The 27,788-nt window shown below is 42.6% G+C and overlaps 1 protein-coding gene across 18 annotated transcripts in view; it reads left to right on the forward strand.

The window, feature by feature from the left end:
* LOC137423219 (DNA (cytosine-5)-methyltransferase 3A) overlaps positions 1–27,788 on the forward strand; it is a 549,884-nt gene that overhangs the window by 184,199 nt on the left and 337,897 nt on the right. For all 18 annotated transcript variants that reach the window (XR_010983654.2, XR_010983655.2, XM_068110127.2 and 15 more), the window contains exon 5: positions 15,057–15,194. Coding sequence is in view for 16 of the 18 variants with exons in the window: in XM_068110127.2 (XP_067966228.1) it covers positions 15,057–15,194 (138 nt within the window). In the remaining 2 variants the exon portion in view is untranslated. The remainder of the gene's footprint in view (positions 1–15,056; positions 15,195–27,788) is intronic.

Consider the following 27,788-nt stretch of genomic DNA (forward strand, 5'->3'; position numbering starts at 1 on the left):
TTTTAGGGCCTACTGTTTTAGTGCCTTCGAGGAGATACCTCGGCTGGGTTACTTCATTTTTGTATCGTGATCGGGGCTTGCACATCTTCCGTTGCTGCTGGATGCAGCATCGGCTTGGTCTCTTAACAAGGTTCAGATTCTACGTGATGCCAGACAGCAGTCTGCACGCCGAGCTGTTTGACGATTTTCATGGTTCTTGGGCTCGAGTTCAACTTCTTCGATTGATTTAGCACCATGACCGGTATGTCAGTTTTCCTCTCCTCGTCTACAAGTCAAGGCTTAATTAAAGACAGGAATGGCCATTCTCAGACTATTGCATTTCAAACGGCTTTGTAAGGATTATATGTACTACTAGCAGGAGTATCCGGCATTGCCCGGTGATGTTCTAATCCTGTTGGCATTTTGAAGAAATGAACTTGGTTTTTTTCTATTTTTTTATGGGTGCCTAAAACTTCCCTACACCTACTTAGGAAAATTTATATTTAATACTATAATATTACACACAAACACACTAATCAGGAATAATTTAATATTATCTGTCACATAGCTACAACGGCTCAGGCACTATTGAGCGATAAAAAAAAAAAAAAAAAAATCCAAAAATAAATCTAACTTTTTTTTTCAAAATTAAAAGAAGAATTTTTTTTTTGCCCAAAACATTCCCTGGCTATCACTGATGAATCGCTGAAAGTTTGACGAAGATCCGTTCAGCCATCTCAGAGAAAAATGGCGACACACAGGCACACAGACAGACGGACAGACAGACAGATGGCTCTCTTATAGTATAAATTGTGTGTTGGATTATTTTGTATAGTTACGATTGCTGATTGTCTATTACATGTCTGTCATATCACGTCAGTGAAATTCGCACCATGTGTAATGAAACCCTCTTTATATGCCGATCAAAGGTAAGTCCAAACCCATCATAAACTCTTTAATTGTGATTTATCTTTCATTAAAAGTCCCATCATGCCATTATCAGTTGAAACTTTGTAGATGCTCTTACAGATGTCTTGGTTACCATCTCAAGTACTACCCCATTATTATTAGTCTCTGTTGGACTTGGTCTGAAATGGGGGCTTATGGATTGGGGTTCGTCTGGCCGTCCGCAAACATATCTCAGATGTATGGACTGATTTTGTTCATACTTGGCAAAAAGATAATACATGACGGTTATACATAGGCACATCATTTTGTTTCGCAATGCGATCAATTATGGCCGACTGGCGGCCATTTTAGTTGGAAAAAGCTTGATGTTGAGCAAGTCCTCAACCATTTCTCGGACATGCATTTATTGATGTTAATCAAACTTGGCAAACTGATTATGAATGATGGTTTACATATGCACATCAGTTTATTTTCTAGATCAGATCCAATATGGCTGACTGGTGGCCATTTTCTTACTTATATGTGGCCCCAACAATTTCTTGGACATGCATGGTCCAATTTTATTCCAAACTTGGCACAGCACAGCACATGATGGAAAGCATGTACACTTCAATTTTTTGTGATCTGATCAAAGATGGATGACTGCTAGAATGGTGGCCATTTTAGTTTTTTTTAAATGCAGTAATGAACACGTTCTCAACCATTTCTCAGCCAAGCATTTACCGATCTTGTTCAAACTTGGCATACAGATAATGAATGATGGCTTACATATGCATGTCTGTATCAGCTTTGCACATCTGGATTTGGAGAGTTTCTGCCATTCTTCCTTGCAGATTTGCTCAAGCTCTGTCAAGTTGGATTGGAAGCGTCATTGTACAGCAGTGTGAAAATCTTTCCACAGATTTGCGATGGGCTTTAAATCTGGGCTTTGACTGGGTACTCAAGGACTTTCACGTTCTTGTTCTGAAGACATTCCAGTGTTACTTTGGCTGTATGCTTGGGCCATTGTCCTGTGGGAACGTAAATCTTCACCACAGTCTATTCACAGGTGCAAAGATGATGACATTCACTGGCCAAATTGAAGAACTGTAGAGGAATCAAAGACTGGATGATATGATAAAGATCTTTTGCACTCTGAAGCAGGGTCTCCTCAAGGATTTGCCTGTATTTGGCTCCATTTATTGTTGCTTATGTCCTTACAAGTCTCCCAGTCCCTGCTGCTGTCAAGCATCCCCATAGCATGATGCTGCCACCACCATGCTTCATGGTAGTGATGATGTTAGATTGGTGATGAGCTGTGCTTAGTTTCCACCAGATGAGCTGTGCTCGGTTGCATTCAGGCCAAAGAGTTCAAATTGAATCTTATCAGACCACAGAATATTTTACCTCATGCTCTCAGAGTCTTTTACATGCCTTTTTGCGCACTCCAGGCATGCTGTCATGTGTCTTTTCCTCAGGAGTAGCTTCTGTCTGGCCACTCTCCCATAAAGCCTAGATTTATCAAGTGCTGCAAAGACTGTTGTCCTTCTGGCAGGTTCTCCCATTTCACCCAAGGAACTCTGTAGTTCTGTCAGAGTGGTCATTGGGTTCTTAGTCACCTCCCTGACCAAGGTCCTTCTTGCCCGGTTGCTCAGTTTTGTTGGATGGCCAGCTCTAGGAAGAGACTGTGTTGTTCTGCTCTGACATGCACTATCACCTGTGGGACCTTGTATAGAAAAGATGTTTCTCTCTCAATCATGTGCAATCAATTTAGTTGGTCGCAGGTGGACTCCAATCAAGTTGTAGAGACATCTCAAGGATTATCAAACGAAATTGGGTGCACCTGAGCTCAATTTGGAGAGTTATAGCAAAGGGATTGAATACTTATTGACTCAAGACAGCTCAGCTTTTCATTTTTAATTATGTTGTAAAAAATTCGAAAAAAAAAATTCCACTTTGACATTTTGGGGTATTATGTGTAGATCGGTGACAAAAAAATCTCAATTTAATCATTTTAAATTCAGGCTGTAACACAACAAAATGTGATTAAAGTCCTCTATATTTATCTCGATAAGCTCCTTTTCTATACTGTAAAAACTAAATTGTGTTTTTTTTCTAGACAGATTTAGAGTCTGCTGCCCACCACAAATGCTTTTCCTGTTACCCTCCCAAAGTCTGAACAACATTCCCCTCCATTCTTTCATATTCCTTTTTCCTTGAATGTGGAACTTTGTCTGAAAGCTGTTCATAGCTGTTCCCAAAATTTGAGGTATGTTGCCCCCCACCACAACCTCACTCTTCCATTTCCACAACTGAGTTTGACTACACCCATTGAATACCCTTTTCTCCACCTTCTCCTACAGCTCCTCACCTTGGGTTTAAGTTCCAATCGGTTTATTCAGTTTGTTGTCCCACTTTTCCCTTTGTCCTCATTTTGTCTGCTAATTTGTTGCCCAATGTAATTCTGCTCTTTCATTCGCTGCAACACGTCTGTAACGAAAAAAAAAATAAAAAAGAACAAGAAGAGATGCCAAACATTATATATATGAGATTACCAAGGCAGGTTCAAAGGCTAAAAATTACGACGATTCAGTGGATGCAGGGAAAACAAAAAAAACTAAGGAGGTTACTCTGCAATCTGAAGAAGTTCACCGGAGGAATGCTTAGCATTAGCATACAACTCTCTTTGAGCATGTGATTTTTGTCATAAATATATATTTTTATGTTGGAGGCTCCAGGCATGGACTGTATAGCCCTCATCAAGGCCAGGCCTTAAATAAAAGAGAAGAAAAGTGTGTGATGAAAAGTGTATGGTGTTTGTTTGTGAGAAAAAGAGATTGAAGCTAGCCCGGTGGCTGTAGCTTTAGTGAGACAGAAAGTAAGACCAGCAATCCTGACACAGAGAGTGTAAGATGGTTCCGGGTACCACTGTAACACTCCGAAGTCAGGATGGTAGTACTACCCTGGGCGGTTGCTGTCTACAACCTACTATATGATGTTTATATCATAAAAGTTTTAATTATGAAATACAAAGCTGGTTGGGTGGAGTGGGTAACAGACTCTACAAATGACACTGGTGTTACCTAACAGGTGAGAGAACAAAAGGAGAACAAGTACAGATACATTCAAAGTACACCGCCCCCATGCCAAATAATTAAATATCCTCCAGCACGGCATTGCCGGGACAACTCTGACGCCCGGCAATACCGCCGTGCAGCTCATAGCGACTGTATTTGGAGGGAGAGGTGCACAATAATTGATTGATTAATTGCATAATTAAAATCAATAAAAGATTGTCATAAAATATTTTTCTTAATCAATTGGCTAATAGCATAACTAAACCACTCGTGCTTCATCTGAAGATGTAACTTTTAGAAATGTAATTAAATAAGTCATTAATAAAAAATTAAATAATCAATTTATTAATCAATAAATAATTTATCGATTAATTGATTAATGAATAAATCAAAAATACCTTTTACAGCCAAATTACTTGGTCATTGTCATGTCTAAATATCAGCTTCCTAACTCAAAAGGTGCCTGAGATATTGACCAGATGAGAAAGAAAATAAATAAATGATTAGTAATGAAAAGAAATAAATAATAATCATTAAAAAATTAAATTATTAATCAATTGTCTTATACAATACCTAAACCACGACTGTTTCATCCAAATCCATAACATAAAAACAATCAATTAATTCAGTCATTAATCGAATAATTAAATAATTAATCGATTAAATGATTAATCAATAAAACAAAAATAGCCTTACAGCCAAATCACTTGGTCATTGGCATGTCCAAATATCAGCTTCCTAGCTCAAAAGGTTCCTGAGATAATGGCCAGAAGAGAAAGGAAATATATAAGTGCTTAATTAATTGCTAATAATTAAGTAACTAATCAATTAGTTGATTGAGGGTGTTGATGTTGTCAAACCAGGCTGCCTTAATCTAATCACATCATCTAATTATTTATTTTGTTAACAGACATCATTGAGCCCATACATACTCTCAGTCTCTGGGAAGTAGATCAGCCAGTTTTTAAAAGTTGAACATTGATCGGACAGTAAAACATGACGTTTGGTCATCGTAAATATGTCGCATTTGGCTGCAGCAGACAAATTAACAAAGGATGACAGCACCATGGGTTGTGCACTCAGATTTGAACACACCACAGGCCTATCCAAAAAAGCACTACATATGTAGTTGGCATATCTGCAGCCTCAGAAATTATGCTTTGAATCATTACAGTTGTGAGCTTCTGCCATTGATTCAGTGCCTCCATTCTCTTTGGCCATTTTTAATTCAGGAATTTAATTCCATGTCAGGAATTGATTTAATTTGGCGGTGCTGCACAACAGACTGCTCTTTTTTTTGTAAGCTATTGTGCAATTTTTAACATCTGCCTGGTAATACTAACAGAAGAGACAGCCATCGCACATCCCATTTGAATGATGCAATGTTCATTGATGCATTGCCTCGTGTTTGAAGCACCAGAATGCATATTTGTAGTCGAGCCAGGAAAATGACCCAGACTAGACAGTTCACATTACTTGTGGGTTATCCTGCAGCCCATGCACCAGTTTGCATCGTAAGCCTGGTGTTGGCTTAGCGGTTAGGGTGCCGGCTTGGGATCCGAGGATCCTGGGTTCGAATCCCGGTCGATCGCTAAATTAACACCAGGGGGTTGACTCAGCCTGTCATCCTTCCGAGGTCGGCAAATTGAGTACCAGCTTGCTGGGATGAATGATCACGATGTGTACCCCGGTTTAGAATAGGTACACCGTAACCCTGCGCATCGTAAGAGGTGACTAAGGGTTGGCGCCAGGAAGGGCATCCGGCCATAAAAACATTGCCTCAAACAGGGAACCATGATTGTCATGGGGCCCGCAAGGCTAACCCCTGCTCTAACGGGGAAAATGGCCTTAAAACGATCATTCATTCATTCATTCCATGCACCAGTTTGCATCGTATAAAAGAATGCACTTTGCATTGAACTCGGACAAAATGGCAGTGGGATTTCTTATTTTGATTCGCTTGTAAAGCAAACTCCAAGTTATCCAGTTTCAACAAAGTCCCAATGAAAAACTTCGCTTTCAATCACAATTTAACCTTTCATGATAACAATGTACAAGTAGCCTATTGATAAAATCCACTCGAAACTAGAGAGGCACTCGGTAATGGCCAACCTCCGCCAGGCTGAACATTTTCCGTGTTTTGTATCTCACTGATAGTCCGGATCTGGATTCGGACCTGAACCAAAATCTAATCCGCTTGTTCTTGTCACCAAACCAACTCATCCACCAAGTTTTGTATTAAGTCATTTACAACTTCTTGAGATATCGTGCTATATATATATCGTTCTTGGCACTATCGCTCAATGGTGAAGAATCTCTGAAAACAAATTAAAAATTCGAGCATCCAGATCTGGATTTGGATCTTCACCAAAATTGAAATAATTTTTCCTTGTCTCACACCAACCTGTCCACCAAGATTCGTCCGAATCTGTCCACAACTTTTTGAGATATCCTGTTAACAGACAAACAAAAAAGCAGACAGGGGTGAAAAAGTAACCTCCATCCACCTTCGGTGGCGGAGGTAAATATTGAATTACCAAAACACCTTGTATTTCTTTGAAGCTGTGAACACGTTCAATTTTCTCATAAATGTATTGCAAAAACACCCTAACTGACATTTTGTAATCGTTTTCTTCTTCTTCTTGTTGCTGACACAACCCAGCTATTTTAGGGCAAAAAATGATGTTATATCCTTTGTGTGTCTGTGTGTGTGTAACGTGTGTATGTGTGTGAACTAAGAAATGACTGTTTTCTAAAAGGGATGAAAGCATTCACAGGCCAAGTTGAAGAGCTGAAAAGGAATCGAAGACTGGATGACATTCTAAAGGTTATCTGAGTCTCATTGTCCATTGCAATCATGTCACTTACCCTCTAGGAGAGCATTTAGCATGTGAATGTAGTTCCTGTTGAGGTCCACTCTGTGGAGGAAGAATTGCTCATTCTGAACTCTCATGGTTTTGATTTTTTAAAAAGTACGAGTGAATTGTGGCCAAGAGGATTTTGTGGAAAATTCTGGGATTGTGGTTTCAACCGAAGTTTTGGATTGTTTATAGTTCATATCTCAGCACTTAGCTCATGATTCTCCGATTCCAGGTTCAAATCGCTTAAACTGAGTTTATTTGCCCATTGGTACCTCCGCCCACCAAAGGTGGACGGAGGTTATGCTTTCATCTCTGTCTGTTTATGTCAGTCATCAATTCAAATATCAAATTATTGATGATATTGATGATATTGATATTTGATTCAAGGAAATGAATTGATCTGTTTATGTTATGTCAGGGATTGATGGATTGATGGCAGGGATTGTTACGGATCGCGGATTAGATGTTATTTACCGAGCGGCGGTATTGCCGCGACCTAACAGTTCCCCCGATTCTTCCCCAACTCACCCGATTCCACCCGAACGTTGGCCAAATCGCGCTACGCTAAATCAATGATTGGAAAGGACACAACGACTGGGATAAATGAAACGACGCCAGGGGTACAGTTCTCAAGACCTCCGGAGGAGGGTATAATTAGTGGTGGAGAAAAGGGGTAGATTACAAGGTAGAGTGAGGTAAAAGACACAGAAGAGATGGGCACTTAAATACAATCTTATCTTATCCCAGACAGACCACAGACAAACGGAACAAGGCTGACTTACACAGGGATTGATGGCAGGAAGGGACAGGCAGTCGATAGCACAAGGTGCACCTTGGCTCAGGGACAGGATAAAGCACGGTCCAGTCCAGAGATGCGGGGAGGTGTCACAGCGCTCGGAAGGGACGTCTCTCTTGCTTCAAGCTCAGCCCGCATCCCGTTGGTTTGTTTGTCTGTGAGTGTGATAACTCGCGAACGCTTTCAGCTTCCTTTGTCAAACTTTACCAGAGGATTCCAAAGGACAAAAGTGAGGCTGTCACTGTTTTTTGACTATATAGGTCAAAGGTTGTGTTGTTTGTCCGGGAAATATTTCAGCCATCCTTTGACAGTCAAAATATTTCAGCCATCATTTGAGCTAGAAAGCTGAAATTTGGCACACTAATGACCAAGTAGCTTGGCAAAAACTATATTTTTATTTTTAGAATAACCAATTAATTGATTAATCACTTAATTATTATCGATTTATTAAGTACATATTTATTTTATCTCTCATCTAGGCAATATCTCAGGCACCTTTTTGAGTTAGGAAGCTGATATTTGGACACGACAATGACCAAGTCATTTGGCTGTAAAGGGTATTGTTATGTCTGGGGGTAGAGCAATATCTAGAGCCAGGTAGATCTGAATAGGTAACATGCTTCATCCGTCGCGATAGGGAATCTACCTGTAATAAGGTATATGTTAGTCCGGTTTGTCGGGTTAAGATATCTGCTTGTGAACATACCAGGATGTTTGAGTGTTAGATATTGTAGGGATTAAAGATAAACCCTTGTGCATCACACCTGGTAATCAAACCTTTGTCTCTTATGGCAATGCACTCATTTAGACACTTAGACAGGCCCTTAGTACAACATTAAATAATTCCCTTCCCTGACAAGGACTTTGGAAGAGAACAGGCAAGAGGCCAGTTCGGGGCACCGCCGCATGGGCCGCAGCCAGCTACACCTCTGGCAGCCCTAGCCACATCGAGTAGCACGAGCTATGACCACATTACAGGCCTGTGATTCGGTGGAGGGCACTGATTGGGTGGCGCGCCAAGGCTGACGTCACCGCCGCAAGGTTATATAGGGGCGCGCCGAACGACATTTTCCCTCTTGCACATCCGGCTCTTCTTTCTTGCGCAGCACGTCTGTCTTGCACATCGAGTTCTCTCTTGGGCAGCACGTCCTTCTGGCCCTCTTGCACGTCCAGCTCGAACCCTTGTGCTTTCTGGCTGTCTTGTGCTCTCTGCGCTTCCCTGCTTGGTCTTGGGAGGTCCCTGGTGGTCGTTGGCTCGCCATCTGCGTGGTGCTCGGAGCGGTGCTCGGTGCTTTGGAGCTTAGAGTGGTGCACGGACCTCGTGGGCGGTCGGCGAGGAGCCTGGGGTGGGCGTTGGCTCGGGCCTTCGCGGTGCAGCGGAGCTTGGAGCCAAGTGGGGACGACAGACCACAAACAGATAAGGACGCACCACATAACATTACACGACGAGACATTTCCTTTCGTAATCCATTCCTGTGTGGTGTATTTGAAGTGCGGTGAGTGGGATCCCAAATTAGGACTTTTATTTGATTACCGTCGTGTTTCATTGTTATCGGGTGCCGGGAATAAACGTGTTTATTTTTGTACATTCTAATTCGGTGTCGAGTACATTAATTTCCCTGCAGCTGCCATCGGTTCGCTGAAGATAAGCGCTTTTGCCACAGCTTCCACTTCCCTTCTTCCTCCCGCGTTTTATAGCCGAATCCGTGTTTGGTCGTCGCCTCAAGTAAATCCGTTTCTGGTCCATCCGCGGTCCCTGGTATTAACCGAAGGGTCCGCACGACAGTATTTTTGATTTATTGATGAAGCAATTGAGCGATTAATTATTTAATTTTTCGATTAATTGCTTCATTTTCAAAAGGTTACAGATTCGGATGAAGTAGTGGTGGTTTAGGTATGCTGTTAGGCAATTGATTAAGAAATTTATTATTTTACGATTATTATTCATTTATTTTAATTATTTATACAATTAATCAATTAATCAATCAATTGCTTCTCTTGATTTTCATCATACCTGTATACTGTGTGACACCTTCTGTTTGTTTTTCCTGGCTATTTGTTTGTGACCAGGATATCTCAAAGTTGTGGACAGATTCGGACTTATGAGTCATTTCATTTGGACTTATGAGTCAATGTGTGGTGGACATTTTGGGTGTGTGACAAGGACGAATTGTTTAGATTTTGGTGAAGATGCAGATCCTGATCTGGATACTAGAAATTTTTTTTAATGATTCTTCACGAGATAGGGCCAAAAACTATATATTGCACAATATCTCAAAGAATTGGGATGGACTCAGACGAAGCTTGGTGGAAACGTTGGGTGTGTGACAAGGACAAATACATTCGATTTCGGAGAAGGTCCGAATCCGGATACGTTATTTTTTTTAACTTTCAAAGTGATTCTTTACATTTGAGAGATGGGCCAAAAACGATATATAGTATATAACCATCTTTAGAGGCCATTTCCCCCGCAGAGCAGGGGTTGGCCTTTTTTGGGCACCATGGTCCCCTTTTTGAAGCAAATTTTTATGGCCGGATGCCCTTCCTGCCACCTAAAAGGTGGGGGGGGCCCTTCCTGCCACCAACCCTGTTGGTCGCCTCTTGCAACACACAGGGAATTACCAGTGACCTGATACTCAATTTGCCGACCTCAGAAGGATGACAGGCTGAGTCAACCCCCCTGGCGTTAATTCAGCAGGATTCAAACCCAGGATCCTAGGATCCCAAGCCGGCACCCTAACTGCTAAGCCAACACCGGGCTCAAAAAACAATATATAGTATGATATCTCAAAACGTTGTGGATGAGTTACGACAATATTTAGTGAAGGATTTGTTTGAGTGATAAGAACAAGCCAATTTAATTTTGGTTCATGTCCAAATCTAGATCCAGCCTTTCAGTCCGTTACAAAATGTAGAATAATCAGCCTGGCAGAGGTATCCACTCCACTGAGTGCCGTTCTAGTTTATTAATGTCTTCGTGAGTCCCGTAAAGGTACACGGTTGTCTCCTAATTTCGTTTTCTTGTGTGAATATTTTTCAGCAGATTCCTTTAGATATGACAGTATTTCAATAGGGATATGAAGTAAACATGAAGCCTTTTGTGAGTAAGGTGTTCTATCTATATACTTATGATGAGGAAACGTCAAATGCTATCATGAGAGCATTATGCCCAGTAAAAGGAGTTGCTTTTTCATATTACGCCATTGGAATTTACGGAGATAATAGCGCTGTACTGTATTGAATGGAAAAGGTTTAAAAAAATAAAAAAATACATGTTCTAAGGCTCATAATGTAGCTTACACACACACACACACACACACACACACACACACACACACACACACACACACACACACACACACACACACACACACACACACACACATGAGCCAAACGCTTAAAACAGCCACTGAGATTGGGGGAAGTGCCGTCACTTCCTGGGATACTCCGGGTCAGACTCGGCGTCAGAACAAGTATAATCGGGGGGCATTCGGGTAACCGCGGGGGGCACAAACCGCCGTTCGAGACCTCAATCCATGATGTAAATGCTTGATAATAAGAGTTTGCCGTCAACAACCAAAACACCAACCCAGGGCCAATTTAAAAACATGCTGCAATGTCTCTCTCTTTCACACACACACACACACACACACACACACACACACACACACACACACACACACACACCAAACACACCAAACACACCAAACACACCAAACACACCAAACACACCAAACACACCAAACACACCAAACACACCAAACACACCAAACACACCAAACACACCAAACACACCAAACACACCAAACACACCAAACACACCAAACACACACTACACACACACACTACACACACACACTACACACACACACACTACACACATATACACACACACATACACATACACACACACACACACACACACACACATACACATTACACACTACAAACACACACACACACACACACACACACACTACACACTACACACCACACACACACACCTCGTTTTTTTCATTTCTGTTCCTCACAATTCTATCTCTCTCTTTTACACACACACACACACACACACACACACACACACACACACACACACACACACACACACACACACACACACACACACACACACACACACTTAATTAATTGTGCAGTATCGGTTGTTCCTAAACTTGAAGATAAATAATTTAAAGGATTGTTGTAAATGATGTTAATTTCACAACATCCCATATTCAACTTTATTTAAATTGTAACCCTCAAACATAGTTCCTCTACCTAAAGCAAGCACCTTAACCCGTAAGCAATTGACTAGTTTCCCGACTGCATGGATCATCAGCTGGGCACCGTTCTTTCTCGAGGTTTCGATCCTTTCAGCCCAGGAACTCTCCAAACGGCGGATCCACAACCTCGATCATGGATCCACATCAATAGATGGTACATCAGTAGATCCACAACCTCAGTTGCGTCCAGGCAGTCAGTCAACCCATCAATGCACCAACATATTGCATCGCACATTTGCTACAGGTCAATAGGTAAACTATATTTGAGGTTTTACATGTAATTAATTCTTTAGTTTATTTTAACTTGTAACATCTAGCCGTTACTGTACAATTGATTATATTGTTTGTGGTTTTCATGCTTTGAAATGTAGTTGAACAAACATAAAATATCATATAAATGTAGTTTAACAAACACATTAAAGTCACATCAACAAAGAATAAACATATAAATATATGAGAAACAGTAGAGGGGATTTTCCACCAAAAGATAATGACAAATGATACACATTACAGATACACCAGGGGGGTACACCCATTACAAATACACCAGGGGGGTACACCCATTACAGATACACCAGGGGGGTACACCCATTACAAATACACCAGGGGGGTACACCCATTACAGATACACCAGAGGGGTACACCCATTACAAATACACCAGGGGGGTACACCCATTACAAATACACCAGGGGGGTACACCCATTACAAATACACCAGGGGGGTACACCCATTACAGATACACCAGAGGGGTACACCCATTACAAATACACCAGAGGGGTACACCCATTACAAATACACCAGGGGGGTACACCCATTACAAATACACCAGGGGGGTACACCCATTACAAATACACCAGAGGGGTACACCCATTACAAATACACCAGAGGGGTACACCCATTACAAATACACCAGGGGGGTACACCCATTACAGATACACCATGGGGGTACACCCATTACAGATACACCAGGGGGGTACACCCATTACAAATACACCAGGGGGGTACACCCATTACAGATACACCAGGGGGGTACACCCATTACAAATACACCAGGGGGGTACACCCATTACAGATACACCAGGGGGGTACAGTGGTACACCCATTACAAATACACCAGGGGGGTACACCCATTACAAATACACCAGGGGGGTACACCCATTACAGATACACCAGGGGGGTACACCCATTACAAATACACCAGGGGGGTACACCCATTACAAATACACCAGGGGGGTACACCCATTACAAATACACCAGGGGGGTACACCCATTACAAATACACCAGGGGGGTACACACATTACAAATACACCAGGGGGGTACACCCATTACAAATACACCAGGGGGGTACACCCATTACAGATACACCAGGGGGGTACACCCATTACAAATACACCAGGGGGGTACACCCATTACAAATACACCAGGGGGGTACACCCATTACAAATACACCAGGGGGGTACACCAGGGGGTACACTCATTACAAATACACCAGGGGGGTACACCCATTACAAATACACCAGGGGGGTACACCCATTACAAATACACCAGGGGGGTACACCCATTACAAATACACCAGGGGGGTACACCCATTACAAATACACCAGGGGGGTACACCCATTACAAATACACCAGGGGGGTACACCCATTACAAATACACCATGGGGGTACACCCAATACAAATACACCAGGGGGGTACACCCATTACAGATACACCAGGGGGGTAGACCCATTACAAATACACCAGGGGGGTAGACCCATTACAAATACACCAGGGGGGTACACCCATTACAAATACACCAGGGGGGTACACCCATTACAAATACACCAGGGGGGTATACCCATTACAAATACACCGGGGGGGTACACCCATTACAAATACACCAGGGGGGTACACCCATTACAAATACACCAGGGGGTACACCCATTACAAATACACCAGGGGGTACACCCATTACAAATACACCAGGGGGTACACCCATTACAAATACACCAAACACACACACACACACACAAAATATAGCCAACGTGCAAGTTTGGCGCCAAAGGCTTGGCCTGCGGGTGGGTGTGGGAGGGGGGCACAATAACTCATTTGGGTGGGCATGGCCCGCGAATTCCCCCCCCCCCCCCATGACGCCGACCCTGCTCTGGGTACTGGGTACTGGTGTGCTCTGGGTACTAGTGACGTCATAACCATGGTACCGCGTTTCTCACCGAGCTCAGCGGGGCATTTCCTCAGGATGAATTTCCTCCTCCCCATGAATGCCAACCGATGGGATTGGCTGCACCTTATGCTTTTAACTGCTGAACATCAAATAAGGAAGCACCATGTACCATTTTTAAAGTCTTTGGTGTGACTCAAACTTGTCCAATCCAGATTGGTGTTTCTTAGGAGAGAATCTCCTTACTGGATGGCAGTTGGCTCGCTTCGGTAGCTCATGCACCCTTTGTCAAGTGTTCTTTTTAGTCCCAGCAGGGTGTCACAGTCACCCTCGCCACTCGCAAAACCAGTGAGGTGTGTCGGTTTAGTCGCCGACAACCCGACCATGCGGCAGGTAGCACTGGGTTACGTGCTACCAGTGGTAGTCCCAAAAGACTCATCTGACACTATAAAGTAGATGTAATATGTATGTATATGTTATGACCATTTTAGATGATTTATGATATATATATCAATTAATATATATGTTGGAACCCATCTGTGGATCGGTCCCATCGGCCGATGGGTCTGCGCCATCTGCGGATGTGTTGTTCACCTTGAAGGAATGTGTTGACAGAATGGTGCTCTTCAATCAGGTACACAGTCATTGGAATTACATGTGGTAGGAATTTAACAGAGATGATTTTTAAATGTTTAACAGATTAAACCACATGTCACGGACTGCTTTATAAACATTTATGACATCAATTGCTTATTTTTAGGTTCAAATAAACATACTCATCCACCATTGATGCATAGGAAACACAGATGGGTTCACCTTCAAGGTGAACAACACATCCGCAGATGGCGCAGACCCATCGGCCGATGGGACCGATCCACAGATGGGTTCGAACATATATACAGTATATATATATATTTGTAGATATTAATTTAGTTTGAATTAAATTTCATTGAAGCCTTTGAAATTTCATCCTGTATTTGACTTACTCAGTCCTTCACCACTGCCACCCTCCAGGCACCAGCTAAGGCAAGGGGTACGGGTCATGAATGTGGTTTGCGGCAAAGGCCTCCACGACGCATACTGTACCAGGCCGGAGAACCTTTCTACTATCGACCTCGCAAGCAGGAACTGTTATGGCTGTTCAAGAAGGAGGTGAGAATGATTTTGGACCGAAGTAAGATGGCGACCATCAGACTCAGTGGTGTGATGGTTGTGTTGTCTGCTTTGAGTCTGAGGATGTGTGGTTCAAACCGGAGTTGAATCATACCAAAGACTATTATAATGGTGCCTGCTGCTTCCTTTCATGATGAGCAGCATTTAAAAGGATGGAGCATGGACAAACAACACTGGGAAGGCAATGGCAAACCACCCAGTGTAACTTTTTCCAAGAAACTGCTCAGGCAGCATCAACGGTTTGTAAAGAGCACGTCGGGTATATAAAATAAAATGAAATCAAAGATGGTGTCCAACAGAATCATTCAAAGAAATGTCACCAAAGGTTTATTCAACAGAATGCTTCATTTGACATTGTGGTAATTTCTGGTTTGTATGTTTTTGAGTTTCCTGCCATATAACCCTCATGTTATTTACCCGATTGACCCACACTGGCAGGTGGGAGAACTCCAAACTTGATTTTATTTCAAAATCAAACTGAAACAGAACCTGCGGCAACTTTTGACATTTTTTTCCTACTCTTCTCCTCCGTCTTGCTCTTCCGATTCTTATTAGTCCCCTACCGGTGTACACCGGAGGGGACTATAGGTTTGCACACCGTCCCTCCGTCTGTCTGTCAGTCCGTCAGTCCGTCACGCAAAGAACAGCTTTCCGGACTTTTTTCTAAACTCTTAATGCTAATGATTTAAATCTTGGCACATGGTTTCCTCATGATAAGTTACAGGTCACGTTCGAACTTCATGACGTTTCGATCATTTTTGACAAAGTTATAGCACTTTTAACTTTGGGAATTCTGATAATTCTGATGATCCTTAACTCAGTGCCATTTTAAGTTTTAATTTCCTTTAAAAACCAATTTCTCTGCAATAATTGGACCGATTGAGATCAAATTTTTACCGTAGTGGGGACTCGGTCTGTAGAATATTTTAATGGTAATTATGACGTCACAGGTCACGTGGTTCGGCCGCCATATTGTTTTTCGTGAAAACATGAAAACCTCTTTTTCTCTGCAACGGCTGAACAGATCGAGGCCAAACTTTGCAGGCAGAATCGCATACCCATGACGAACAAAAAAGGCAGCAAGCGTGACGTCATGCGTCACATTGTTTCAGAGTTATGACGTTTTTAAGCATGAACCTTTAAAACCGAGCTCCTCCCTCATTTTTGATCCAATCGAGGGGAAACTTCACAGATCTGTTCAGCATGTCAGTCTACTAAAATGTCCTTATGGAATTTGCGATAGGGCACGTGGTTTGGCAGATATCGTTAATTAAACGAAATTTTTTTTTAAAAATGGATATCTCTTGAATCGCTTGTACCTCAGACCGTGAGTTGGTAATTATATAATTCACACAGTGCAATACGTGCAGGCTACTCCACAGAGCGACCGTGCAGGCTTATCAACGAGGCGAGGCGTGACACACATGTGTCTCAGCATACTTCAGATCAAGTTTGAAAACCAGTATCAACCGTGCATAAATTTGCATATTCGATCATTTTTGACAAAGTTATGGCACTTTGAAATTTGGTAGGGGACATGTATTGCAGCGCAATACTCAGAATGCTTGTTCCTCTTATTATTTGCATTATTCTTATAAATAGTCTTCTCCCTCTTTTTTTCTCCTCTCCCCATTCCACTTTGCTTTCCCATTTATATATTCTTGGATAGAGACAATTTTTAGTGAGGAAAAAAAGACATCCGGGACGTTTCTTTTTTCTATGATATTCAGACATACACACACATACATACAGAGAATTTCTTCGCCGGGGAGGGGGGAGGAGAGGGAGAGGACGGAGGGGGGGGGGGAGGGGAGGGAGGGGAGGGAGAGAACGGAGGGGAGGGAGAGGATTGGGGGAGGGAGAGGAGGGAGGGGAGGGGGGGGGAGAGAGGAAGGAGGAGGGAGGGGGTGGATTTTTTTTTCTTACACCCATGAATAGTTGTATAGATCGACCTATGATCTTACCCATTAGATATGCAAAATATTGTGTAGAATGCTTTAGGGGTGAGGTATTGTATAGAAATCAAAGAAAATGCTACACACACACACACACACACACACACACACACACACAAACACACAAACACACAAACACACAAACACACACACACACACACACACACACACACACACACACAATATATATATATTGTTACTGTCGCGGTTAAGATGTTATATTGACCGAGCGGTGGTGTATTACCGCGACCTAACACTAACAGTTCCCCCGATTCTTCCCCAACTCACCCGATTCACCCCAAACTTTGGCCGTATCGCACCGCAGCTGCCCAATCTGGAAAACTCTAAAACGACCGAATGCAAAGAGGAAAAGGAATAAGACGAGAAGACGGACAGAAGAGTAATTTGATTTATTATTTACACATATAATCAAGAAGAAAGCAGTCACGTTTATTTACAGACGAGATTAGATACACAGTGCAACGCTAGCTTACCTACAGTCTTAATTAACCCAGGGACAGAACAAACAAAAGACAGACTCACACGGGGAATGATGACAGGAATTGGCTGGAAGGAGAGGATGGCTTGGAGCTGTATTGTGCAGCACGATCGGCGCGTTTAGCAGCCGCCGTTCCTTCGCGGCCCTGCTCAAAACCGCCGTCCAGGCCCCAAGCGGCTGTTGGGTGTTGTTGCTGCTGTGGCCGCCGCTGCTTTTCCAGGATTACAACAGGCTTTGTGCTTTCTGGGATGTCCTCTCCTTGGATGTTCTCTATGTTCTCTTGGTCCAATCACTCCTCACCACCGACAACTCAACGCAACCAACGCAACCACTGACCACCACAACGCAACCACTGATGACCAAAACCACACAACTCAGCTCTGCTTCTTGGACCCTCTCTCTTCTCAACGGCTTGGGCTCCCTTTTGTCTGCCGGTAAAAGCTCATCTCGTCTCAACGGCTTGGGCTCCCTTTCGTCTGCCGGTAAAAGCTCCTCTCTTTTGGACACGCCCTGCCTTGGGTTATATAGGCCCCGCCCCTCAACCTTTGCGAACCTCCCCGATCGCTCTTCCTCCGCCCTCTCTAGCCAAACCCCTGGCTCATGGTTGGTCGAGTGGGGCTGGCTCACTCCTCCCCTCTATGACGAGGTGGAGACACGCCTTTCTTCTCCGACTCTGCCTCGTGGTCAATGGCGGTAATTGGAGCGGAGGTAGTTTCTAATCGACGAAAAGGGGGAATAGAGGTTTTGGGAATGGGAATGAAGGGAATCTATCTCTTTCACTTGGTGCAATGGAGTACTTCTATTAATGGGAGACACAGCCTTACCCTAAAACACAGAATAAGATATAACTATTGAACAGGGGTATTCTATGATTGGCTGTGGTGTGGATGCTTTATGGACTAATTATGGGATGCCCTTTGACCTTTACACAGCTCCGGAGGCAGGAGGCGCAGAATAAACAATAATAATAATTCACACAATCAAAAAAATATACAGTCCTCATATCCGCAACAATATATATACTTTCTAAAATAAAAAAAATTCACTGACACTATGGGGTATTTTCAGCACCTCTGCCTTGGACTTACCATCCCTGGTTACTGGTCCCCCCGGATACTCACACCTATTCTCTGACTTCTCCTTCTCTAACCTGATATTCATTTATTTTCTCCGGAAGCAGGACCATAGGTATGACATCCGTCCAGTCGGTGGAGTTGTCATGTGCTTTCAGGGAAGACTTGAGTTGGTGGTGGAAACATTTGACCATCACATTTGCTGTTGGATTGTAAGTGGTAGTTTGCACACAGTCGGTACCCAGGAGTTGAGTCGTCTCGCGAAACAGCGCCAATTCAAACTGGCTACCATGATCCATAGTGATGGTTGATAGAATGTTGAAATGTGTGATCCAGGTATGGACAAAGGAAGCTATAAAGTACTTTCTGAAAAGGGAATATGGGTGTGGATGGAAGAGATGTAATATACAGTTACCGGGAACGCTAAGCTTTGTCGAGACATCCAATAGACGGTGATGTTTGCCATCTACAAGGAGATTGACATGGCATAATAACTACACACCTAGGATGGAGTAGCTGGTGTCTCTAATGGCAAACACCTGTGGGAATGCGCGGATGTAAACCCAAACCAAGCAGAAGGAGGCGTTCTCCCAAAGTAGCAATAGTACTGTTCTTTACAGCATGTCCATGAATATTCCTGTCGACTTTGCTGTTCAACAGCAGAGAGTGGCACAGTACTCACATCTGCCCCTATATCCACAAGAAAAAACAGGAAGAGAAGACTTGGCGCCATTAGTCGTGGCCTTTGCCGTTTCCTTGCGGCTGTTATGAACAACGTCATCTACACTGATGAGCATTAGCACTGAAAGTCATTAGCACCATAGTGGTACCAACACCAATCTGGAGTGTTGACGGAAGGTGAAGGTGAATGGTAGCACGAGGGACGGTGTTTCTCTCTGTACCTAGAAGGGGTCGGCGAAGAAGTGTTTCTCAATCTTAATCGTGTCAAAAAATTAAAATTCAGGCTGTAACAACAAAATGTAACGAAAGTCAAGGGGTGTGAATACTTACTGAAGGTAGTGTAACTATAACATCATAACTTGTCCCCTTTTTATTTTTTAATTTTTTAAATCTTACTCCACTTTTAGAATGAACATCAATAACAAACATTGCATCAATGAACATCAATAACAAACATTACACAGTCACGTATAATAAATAATCTGTTTGGTATCAAATATTAAGCATCGAAGCCTGGTGTTGGCTTAGCGGTTAGGGTGCTGGCTTGGGATCCTAGGATCCTGGGTTTGAATCCCGGTTGATCGCTGAATTAACACCAGGGGTGGGGTTGACTCAGCCTGTCATCCTTCCGAGGTCGGCAAATTGAGTACCAGTTCACTGGTAATTCCCTGTGTGTCGCAAGAGGCAACTAACAGGGCTGGCGGCAGGAAGGGCATCCGGCTGTAAAACATTGCTCCAAAAAAAGGGGACCACGGTGTCCAAAAAAGGCCAACCCCTGCTCTGCGGGGAAAAATGGCCTCTAAAGGTGGTTCTATCAAATATTAAGCATACACGGCATTGTGCCGATAAACCGACTAACGGATGATCGGAATAAAAAATTTGTGCCATATCCACCTTGGTTTAAATTTAAAAATATCATCAACATCTTGCTTCTGCTGTGTAACAGGGTGCTGCAAATTTGCCTGAAATGTTTGGACATCTCTTTCTGCATTCATAATCCAACGTTAAAAATTCAAATGTAAACAGTTGAACTTTGTATCAGTCCCTTTGCTAATTTATATTCTTTCCAGACAGTCCTGAAATTGAGTAATTAATTTTTATGATTTTATATTAATGTAACGAATTGGATACACTGCAGGAAGCTAATGTGATTCATTAGTCGTACCAAGTCAGTGCAGGCTTCATACCATGGTGAGTAGGTCATTTTGGTTGACTACGGTTAATGGCTTTGCTGTGGAGGTTGGGGGGAGGGGGGGGGGGCTGAACATATGACACATGATGCTCAAAAACCAGGTTCAAATTCCATATTTTGTGTCGATTATTCCCGACTTTCCAGTTCTTGTAGTTCAAGTAAAATGAAACTGGTTTCTGCTAATTTATTTGTACATGTAATGTATGTACAGTGTTATCCTCTGTGAGGCTTGGATTAATCTGAAACGAAATAATTAAATTCGAATATTGACATTATCCTCTTTGGACTCAAAATAAAGAGTGGTAAACATAACGAAAGTTTCACTGACGGGGAAAACAAAAGTCAATGAAGAGGAAACAGAATCGCCCATCTATACGTCTTTTAAGTACTTCTATTTGAACATGAGTAAATCTGTTAAGTAGGTAGTAGAACTTAGTTGTTGAGATTGTTTTCTTGCCACATACATGTGGAAAACCACTTTAGACTCCAAACATACAGCTGTATCGATTTAGTCAATTATTTAGTTTCAGGAAAAATCGTATTCCATTTCAATTTCACCTTCTATACTGCCCCACCTCCCCTCCCCCTTGTAGGATGGGAGGATGGGAAAACAGCTCGTGTATGTATGTATGTATGTATGTATTGTATGTATGTATGTATTGTTACATTTGTGTGGGTAGGGGATGAAATACCCCAGTACAGATAGGATTGTATCGGTATAGCATGGACCATGGACGCGTAGGAGACATCTTGATGTATTAAGTAGGGAAACTGGAGCTTAAGGTTGTTTATGTGTCTTCACACGGGTTGGGATGGGACAATTAACCCCGCCCACAACCAAGTCAGGAAAAAGGCCACGCAGTGAAGTTTGTTATTGGTAAAGCAAGACCATGGGGCGATTCGACGGAGCTCGGCGATTGAACAGAGTGACCCCAGAGCGAGAAGGTTCGGAAAGGAAGAAGAAGGCTCTCTCTCTCGGTCTCTTGGCACGAACAAGAAGGCTGTGCCATTTTTCCTTTGTTTGTGCTGGTGCGATTTTGCTCGTGGACTTGAGCAGAATGCTAGTTTTGGTTGTTCGGCTGGGTCGTGAAGTGAGTGCGCTTTGGAGGAGGAGAGAGGAAGAAGAATCACTCACTCTTTCTCGGTCTGCTTTTGGGCTCGGGTGGTCGCTTTGTCTTGTGTGCGCTTGTGACGAGAACTTTTCGGAGCTTTGTGGAGCCTTTGCCACGTTGAAGGAGGGGGTGTTGTTGGACTGTGGGCTCATCAAGGAGCTGGGGTCCGCATGGCACGTGACAGTGGAGAACGAAAGGCGGCCGTCTTTGCTGCTTGCATCGCGCCTAGGCGTTTTCGAAGCACGTTTTTGGCACCATTGTTGGAGCGTTTCCCGCGCAGGTGGCTGCGTGGACTGTTGCAACTACCAAGCTCCCAGGTGCATTTTGGACCAGAGCTGAGTACCGGCCAACTCAACAAAACCTTTTATTTTTATTTAATCATTCCCTTGTTGTGCGTTTGTGTCTGAGTGGAGACGTCTCACATTAGGATTTATTTTACCTCGACCTTTATTTTGCTGTGCTTGACTTTCATGAAATAATTACTGTGGCATATTTTATTTGTTGTGTCTTGTTTGCATGGTGTTGGGTCCGAGAATAAACCAGTGTGTTTCGTCTAGGTAAGCACTTTGGTTCCTTCACCCGCACATGATGTACCAACTTCCAGTTTCAGCTACGCACCTCGGAGTTAAAACCGTTACGGTCATTCATCACCCGGCGGTGTAAACCATCGGGGCTGACACGATAGTATGTGTACAAGTGAATAAAAATTTTAATGCTAAATTTAAAATGCAATATATGGATGACAAACTACAGTCTAGAAAAGGTCCTAAACAAGATAGGGATGATGTTGATTTAAGAGAGTAGCTAACAGTATTGCCATCACATAACAATCCCTGCATCACTGCCTCCAGACTATTGTCTAGGGCTAGGCCTAGCTAAAAGTATTGGAAGGTCCTATATTTCATTTCTGCATAAGTATAAAAAGCTCCAATATAATTTCAGGGACTTCCTTGCAGCTTCAGTTGTCTTTCCTGCTTTTCTTTTTTTATCAACTTAGAGTAACCAATCACAAACGGAGATAATTATAGAATGCTGTTATTAGAGATGTCCATGCAGTTTGTAAGAAGTTGATCATCATGTACTGATATTATAACATTATACTCGGGCTGCTCATTTGTAGAATCTCAGTATGTGGTTGCACTACAGGAGTAATCAAATACTTTTGTAACCAGTGGAGTGTTTGTAGAAGCTTGAAGCAATAATTATTTAAAAAATAACCACCTTTAGAGGCCATTGAAGCAATAACCTTGAAGCAATAATTGATGAAGTGTAAATGAAGCAGTGATTGTACTGACATTCCAATGCTTAAACGACTTGGCGATCTCTCCACAATAAACTTGGTAAATGAACACACACCCAATGTTCTTGAGACCCGACCATAGATGGACTGTAATCTATATACCCCAAAGAGGAATGACCCTTCTTTCCGCTCCAGTAGTGAGCGGGTGTACTAGTAAGCGAAAATAAGCGGTAACTGGGTGCGATATACATAGTAGTTTTTCATCACTATGAATTTTCACTTCACTTTCTCAATGTCTCAAGGACTGATCAGATGGTCAAACTTGACAGATATGCGACCTGGTAGTACATCAAGGATGGTGCCTATGGCACCATTGACTTGGCCTTCCTTGACATTTATGTTGTGCCTGAGCATGACTCTCGCACCAACTGCTAGGTTCAAAACAGCTTCCAGTCCTACTGTGTTGTTGCAGTCATTATTGAGGTTGTTCAGCTGTTTAGCTGCCTTGTCATGCCACTTGGCCATACTTTTAGTTCGTCAACCTCGTCGGTGCATTGTATTACATGCTTTTCAGAGTCCAACTGATTAATAGTATATATGTATGAGAGGGGGCGCTGCACTGTAGCTGACCCCGCATGACACCGTTTACTCTTCTGTTGTTTCGTCACCACTTTGCTTTCTATGAGTGGATTTTTATTGGTAAATGGAAGATGGAGATTCACGGCCTCCGCAGCTGTCGAAATGGCTTCGGGGTTTTGCTGCTACTGCACATGTTGGCTGGTATCTGTTCTTCACTTCACGGACGTTCTTTACAAGATGGCGTCATCACGTATATTCGCGAGGCCTTGCTGAACCTGCGTTTCAATGGTATTGGTGGTGCTATGCAGAGAGTTGTGAACTTGGCATTGAATGGTGTTTTCAGAATTAAAGGAAAGAAAAAACGAGGTTCTCGTGGAGGTCTTCGTCAGCGGCTTAAACGCAGAAACCACAAGGTACCGCTTCCTGTTTTGACTTTGATTAACTCTCACTCGAAAAAGAACAAAACTGATGAACTGGATGCCCTCCTGAGGTTCGACTGGTACTATCGGACCTCATCTGTTGTGTGTTTCACCGAGACATGGCTTGGTGAAGGGGATGACGTGTCCTTCGATGGATTCGAGATGATCAGGGCCGATAGAGTCGCGTCATCGGGCAAGGCCAAAGGTGGCGGTTTGTGTATGTTGGTGAATTTGAATTGGGCCAAACATTTTACGGTATGTGAACGATACTGTTCCAAGGACGTGGAGATACTGACGGTGTCTTTCCAATCCTACTACCGGCCACGGGAATTTGGTCAATGCACTATTATTCTGGTGTACGCACCGGGGCCGGACTTTAAATGCGCATCGGAACGAATCGCAGAAAGTTACAATGGAGCGACCGCCCGTTCAGTGGATCAATCAATCCTGATTCTTGGGGATTTCAATCGATGTGACCTCGATCAGGAACTCCCTCAGCTCGATCAGTATGTGGATGTTGCTGCCCGTGGTAACAGGACGTTGGACAAATGTTACGGTAACATTGAACATGCTTATGTGGCGAAATGTGCTCCTGCGATCGGACGATCAGACCATAAGGTGGTCCATCTCTTACCTACGTACAGACCAAAGGTGAAACGAATGCCAGTTCCTTCCAAGACGGTTAAAAGCAGAACGGCGGAGGATAACGAACGTTTGAAGGGCTCTTTCCTGTGCACAGACTGGGATGTATTTTTTGACTCTTGTGACGACCCTGATGAACTTACTGAGACGATCACAGATTATGTGAAGTTCTGTGAGGACCTCATGACCACAGAGAGAACCATTCACATGTTTCCCAATAACAAACCTTGGGTTACCGCTGAAGTGAAGGTATGTTTGATGAAGAAGAAGCGTGCATTCCTGAAGAAGGATGACTCGGTCCTCAGGGTGGCGAAGAAAGAATTGCGCTCTGTCATTGGCAAGTGTAAACGGTCGTACAAGGATAAGATTGAAGAACAACTACACGATGGTGATGCTCGTAACGCTTGGAGGGGACTCAGGCATATGTTGGGAATGAATGAGAGGCTCAAGGATGGTAGATTGCCCACTAATATTCCAGATTCCAAATTTGTGGATGAATTGAGTGACTTTTACGCGAGATTTGATGTTCCAGGAAACCGAGTAAAATGTGAAGCTCTCTGTGAGGATCAAGATACTCCAGCATGTCCCATACCTGTAATTTGTGAACCTGATGTCGTGAGGTGTTTTAGGGCGTTGGGAAAAAGGAAGGCTTGTGGTCCAGATGGCATTAAGTCTGGTATTCTGAAAGAGTTCTGTTTAGAACTTAGTAATGTTTTTACTCGATTGTTTCAGTTACTTTTGGCTGCTCATACTGTCCCTATTTGTTGGAAAAAGTCCATCATTATTCCCGTGCCAAAAAAGGTTCACCCAAGGCAGCTCAATGATTATAGACCTGTTGCCCTTACCTCCATCTTGTGTAAATGTATGGAGAAATTGATGGTTAAGTTTATAGCATCAGAAGTAACTCCTAAACTGGATCCTTTACAATTTGCATAGAAAGCAAGACGAGGTGTTGAAGATGCCTGGCTCAGCTTACTTCATCTAATCACAAGTCACCTTGACCAGAATGGAACCTATGTCCGTGTGTTATTTATCAATTTCTCATCAGCCTTTAACACTATGCAGCCATTTACCCTTCTGAAAGTGTTGAGTGACCTGTGCCTGAACCCCCATATCATACTCTGGGTGGAAAGTTTTTTACAAGACCGTCCTCAGCAGGTGAGGGTGAATGGTAGATTATCAAAGTTATCAATCTTGAACACTGGTGCTCCACAAGGCTGTGTATTGTCACCTCTACTGTTCAGTTTGTACACCAATGGATGTGTGGCTCTTAAAGAAGTTTGTAACTTTATTAAGTATGCAGACGATATCGCCATTGTTGGCTGTCTTTCCGATCAATCATCTTTTGTATCTTTACCTCGACGAGATTGACACATTGAATAAGTGGTGTGGGGACTTTTGTCTTACTCTGAATGTGTGCAAAACAAAAGAGATGATTTTGGACTTTCGGAAAGGTCACAATTATGAGCCTGTAACCATAAATGGTGATAAGGTGGAAATTGTGAGCAAATTTAAATACCTGGGCACCTTTATTGATAACAAGCTAACTTTTGATGGAAATACTGATGCTGTGTACAAGAAATCAATGCAAAGATTGTATCTTCTCAGGAAGTTGAATTCATTTGGTGTTAGCTCTCGTGTGATGCGGATGTTAACAAATTCCTTACTGATCAGTGTTTTGTCATTTAATTTGATTTCCTGGTACAGTTATCTTAATGTGCGGAATAAGTCACGATTGAGAAAGGTCATTACACTGGCATTTAAAGCTGTAGGTGGGCCTTCAACCAGTCTGGAGTCTCTATACCTGCGAGCATTGAAAAGGGAGGCGGTGCAGGTGTGCACTGATGAAAGTCATTTCTTGAACGGACTTTTTGAAAAACTGCCATCAGGGAGACGCTTTCGTGTAAGGAGGATGAAGAAGAACATTTTCCAAAGGTCATTTGTACCATGTGCAATTCAAATGCTAAATTCAAATTCCTAGACATTTTGCTGTTTAGTCAATCTTCCATATTTTATATTTATTTTATATTTTATATCTTTTTATATTGTTTTCTTATTCCCTTTGTGTTTTATGTTTTAATGATGGTCAACTTACGGTGTCACCAAAGAATAATTTCCCTGAAAATGGGACAATAAAGATTTATTTATATTTATGTGTGTAGGTATGTACTGTTTATGCAAGTACTTTCAGGCAAAAGTTGCTTAGATAATACTTCATATGAGAGTGATATCATCCATTTGTAAGTAGTTGCAGTATGACAGCCTGTATCATCAATATTTTAAGACAGAGTTATTGAGATCTGGCTTGATCCACTTGTATATGTATGAAGGATTAAATGGTGGGATTATGCTTCTTACGTGAAATTGAACATAGTGATATCTCTCAATACCTTTTTTTATTTTGAATTTACTTTCACTTTATGCAGGTGCATTTTCCCAAGCCACAATTAGCTTGCTTGATCTTAAATTAGCAGATAAGGTGATAGAGAATCATTCAAAAGCAGAGATAAAGGGTCTAGACTCTAGAGCTACAATGTGGTGACATTTGCAAAGGTTCTTATTGGAAGAATTTTTTTTTGGCCTCACCATGTTGCCGAGTGCACATTATAGAATTTGTTTGTGCACCAGCTGAGAAGTTTGAGGAGAGCGAGTGACCTTAATTGTATTTTTGTCTTACATGCTGTGAGGAGAGGGCTTGAGCAAAACGCCCATTGTGAATAAACCTAAATAATATATGATATTTTCTAAACATAGACATTTGTTTGTGGTAGAAAATAGAATACGCTGCATTGGAGACATTGGTTATTTATGTAGTCTATCTGGACAGGTAGATCACCGCCCGACATTACTTTTCCATGCTCGTATGGATTTTCACAAACCATCTTTTGACAGCACAATTTATCTGTTTTATGCTATGGGGAAATACCCTCTTATCTAAAAAACAAACAAAAAGAAGTTTAAACACCCAAACATTATTACTGTTAGTTGGTTGGCAAATGTACTTTTTTTCCAACAAGATTTTACATTGAAGAGAAATAACAAAGAGCAGCAGGTTGACAGATGATACCAAAAGGTGTGTGGGGGAGGAGGGGAGGAGTGGGGGGCTTATTGAATACAGCTGTAGTTTTGGGGTCTAAACTGGCTTGCCACATGCATGTGGCAGGGGCGCCTTCACAGCAAG

This window comes from Myxine glutinosa, chromosome 3 (assembly GCF_964187855.1).
Source record: "Myxine glutinosa chromosome 3, kmMyxGlut1.1, whole genome shotgun sequence".
NCBI lineage: Eukaryota > Metazoa > Chordata > Myxini > Myxiniformes > Myxinidae > Myxine > Myxine glutinosa.